General features: G+C 43.1%; 1 protein-coding gene across 1 annotated transcript; it reads right to left on the bottom strand.

Annotated features, from left to right (window-relative positions):
- Positions 1 to 615: 615 nt before the first annotated feature.
- LOC147885299 (transcription factor SCREAM2-like) lies at positions 616 to 2,513 on the bottom strand. Its single transcript, XM_087396893.1, has 4 exons — positions 1,820 to 2,513; positions 1,582 to 1,725; positions 1,201 to 1,368; positions 616 to 968 (listed from the first exon to the last, which is right to left on the bottom strand). The coding sequence occupies exons 1-4, from the start codon at positions 2,069 to 2,071 to the stop codon at positions 906 to 908; spliced, it is 627 nt and encodes a 208-aa protein (XP_087253019.1). The 5' UTR covers positions 2,072 to 2,513; the 3' UTR covers positions 616 to 905.
- Positions 2,514 to 2,800: the final 287 nt, after the last annotated feature.

Raw genomic sequence — 2,800 nt, 5'->3', positions numbered from 1 at the left:
TAAATCATATGAAAACCAAATCACAGTCAACCTTTTTGAACTTATGTAATTGCCTCCAATTTCCTTCGCATTCCCTAATTATACAAAATTACATAGAAAGAGAAATAAAGAATTTGAGTTGTCTTTACTAAAGTGTTATAATTTGCCAATAACATTTATTCGATGTATATAAAATGTCTATGCTCATTGCAAATTCTCCAAAAGCTTCTTGTATGTTGCCCTCAAAACAGTTGTCTTTTGGTCCTAATGAGCTTATGGTAGATATAAGTCGAATCCTGTCATACCATTAGACCAAAGGGTACAAATGCCCTCTCTACATTAAACTTAGTTTAAACTTTGCTAGAAAAATGTTCATAATGACCATACCTAGTTCGAAAGGCAATCCTTTCTATATGCCAGTATGCAAATCAATCTTAGTGAAATAATTCGCTCCTGCCAATATGTCTACCAAGTCGTTTGATATAGGGAGTGAACATGTATTCTCAATTGTCACTTTATTCAATCGTTTATAATCAACACACATTCTCCATGTAGTATCTTTTTTTTCTTGACAAGACAAGGGCACCCAAGGGTGATTTACTAGCCAACTCAATAACATATAATTGTAATTTGAAGATAATCAAGTCGTCACGTTTAGGACTCAAGAAGTTCTCATTGAAAATTCAGAATATGTTCCATCCCTAAAGGTGTTGACTCATGGACAATAGTCTATAGTTCACATGTTTGCACGAGCTCATTGAGAGTTTCCTCAAGTACAAATTTATTCTTAGACTGATTGCTGGAAGAGTGTAGATCTTTATACTCGGTAATGACGCCACTAACACCATAGACCTGTAACACGGTACGACGTACGAGTTCCCCGCTTAAGGCTGTGCTGCCATTGATTACGTTCGCTGTATTGGTACTTACTTTGGAACTTTGGTCAGAATGATTCTTCTCAGGTCGTGGGCCTCCACGCGTTGTTCGTGCTGTCAGTAGCAAACGCGTAAATGCACAGATTAGACAAAGCTATGCTTAACAACGACCCCTATCCTTATTAAGCATACCTTTGTCTGGATCGTGGTCGTTGTTAAGCATTAAAAAAAACAACGACCGCGATCCGATCCCACGGTTGCTGCACTGGTATGTATGATCAAGGCCTTAGAGTAAGTTTCAACTTTCCACTTCTCTGGATTTATTGCAATGGGGCAGTTATCTTACTTGTGTTGCAAGAGCATCGAAGATGAACCCGTTATGACAGGCAACGCTAGCCTGCGTCACGTTCAGTCCCATGTTCTCCATAGCCTCTAGTAACGTCGTAAGCAAACCGGGGCAGTTTTTGCAGGTGACATGAACGTGTAAGCATGTTTGCAGGGAGTTAACTTCTACCTGTATTGCAAGCGAAAATGGGTGATTATACGGTGATACGCTCGTAAGTCGCTGCAGTTGCATGGATATTATTTACAAGTAACGCAAAACGGGCAGCTCACCTTGGAAGTCTAGAGTTCACAATTAACGATATCAAACCAGCGAATTGATTTATTTGAAAAAAGAAACTAGCGAATTGATTTGACTTTAGTGTTGCAATGTTGACGTGCATACCAAGGGGGATCTGCGACTCAGAAAGGGTTGATCTTCCTTATTAAGCTGCGCCTCTGATTCGAGCTCGGCGGTGAGTTGTGCAATGCATCTTTTTAGGTCTTCGATGTATCTGCAAGCTTGAAAAACAACTCCACAACCCGGTACCTGTGAAAAAGGATAGATCAAAGGACCGCCGCCATCACATATTGAACGGCGACAAGATCGATAGATTGATGGATTAACCCCCTGTTAAACTTACAGCTTTAGCCTCTGGAACGACGGCTTCTAATGCCTGCAGGCTTTCGGAAAGCCGACGAGGCTCCCGCATTCGTTTGTTGTTACCTCCTTGACGGACTTTTGAAAGCATTCCATAAGTGCGTTTGCTCATTCCTGGCAACGTATGGCAAACTGGCTGTTCCGAAGTATGGCCAACGTCTTGAACCAAGTCGCTATCGTGGAAATCAGAATGAGCGGAGGAAACCAGTGGCTCATCTGTTGTCCGTTCAGCCATGATTCCTTTGTGGGCTGGAGTTATTCGATCGACAACAGCGGGCTTGAAGACAATATGTACTCTAGCATGAAATACTTGATTCAAGGGTAAGGAAAGAGAAAGTCACAACAAGAATATCAGATGGCCCAACGAACGAAAGAACACTTTGTGCTTGGACCAGGTGTAACCACAAATTATTTTTCCGCAATAATATGATGCGAAAGCGAACCACCTTTGAAAACAAGGTTGAGTTGCTCCTTGTTTGTGAAACCCTGTAATATTGGATCTGCCTTAGAATCCACAAGAAGCTGGCTGAGCCTCTTTATGTGGTGCCGCAACGATAGTAACGAAGGAAAGATGAGGCCACACTCATTGGAGGCTCTACCTCATGTGTCTATATACATGAACAAGGGACGGGCGTAGGAGACAAAGCCACGTCGGGGGTGTCGTGAACGAGGGGCAATCGAAGAAAGATACTGGAATGATCTGGACTTTCACACGATAGTGATCATTGATCCGATGATGCATCGATGGAGGCTTGATGCGTATCAGTTATAACTGATGAGATCGATGGTGTGCTGCAGTCACTGCAATGGAGGCCTTGGGAGGGCAGTACGTGGGGGTGGAAATGCCCGACACTCATGCGGTGCCGACTTTACGGAGCTGATGCCAGCTACTGCTGCTGGACGAAGGCTGGACTGTGGAATCTGGAGCACAGCTGGTGGTTTGGCTAGCATGGAGTGTGGAGAT

The sequence above is a fragment of the Dipteris shenzhenensis genome, chromosome 25 (assembly GCF_047967505.1).
Source record: "Dipteris shenzhenensis isolate YYH24624 ecotype China chromosome 25, Dip_SZ_1.0, whole genome shotgun sequence".
NCBI classification, from domain to species: Eukaryota; Viridiplantae; Streptophyta; class Polypodiopsida; order Gleicheniales; family Dipteridaceae; genus Dipteris; species Dipteris shenzhenensis.
Note: the sequence above shows the minus strand (reverse complement) of the source record. Positions and strands in the feature narration are given on the sequence as shown.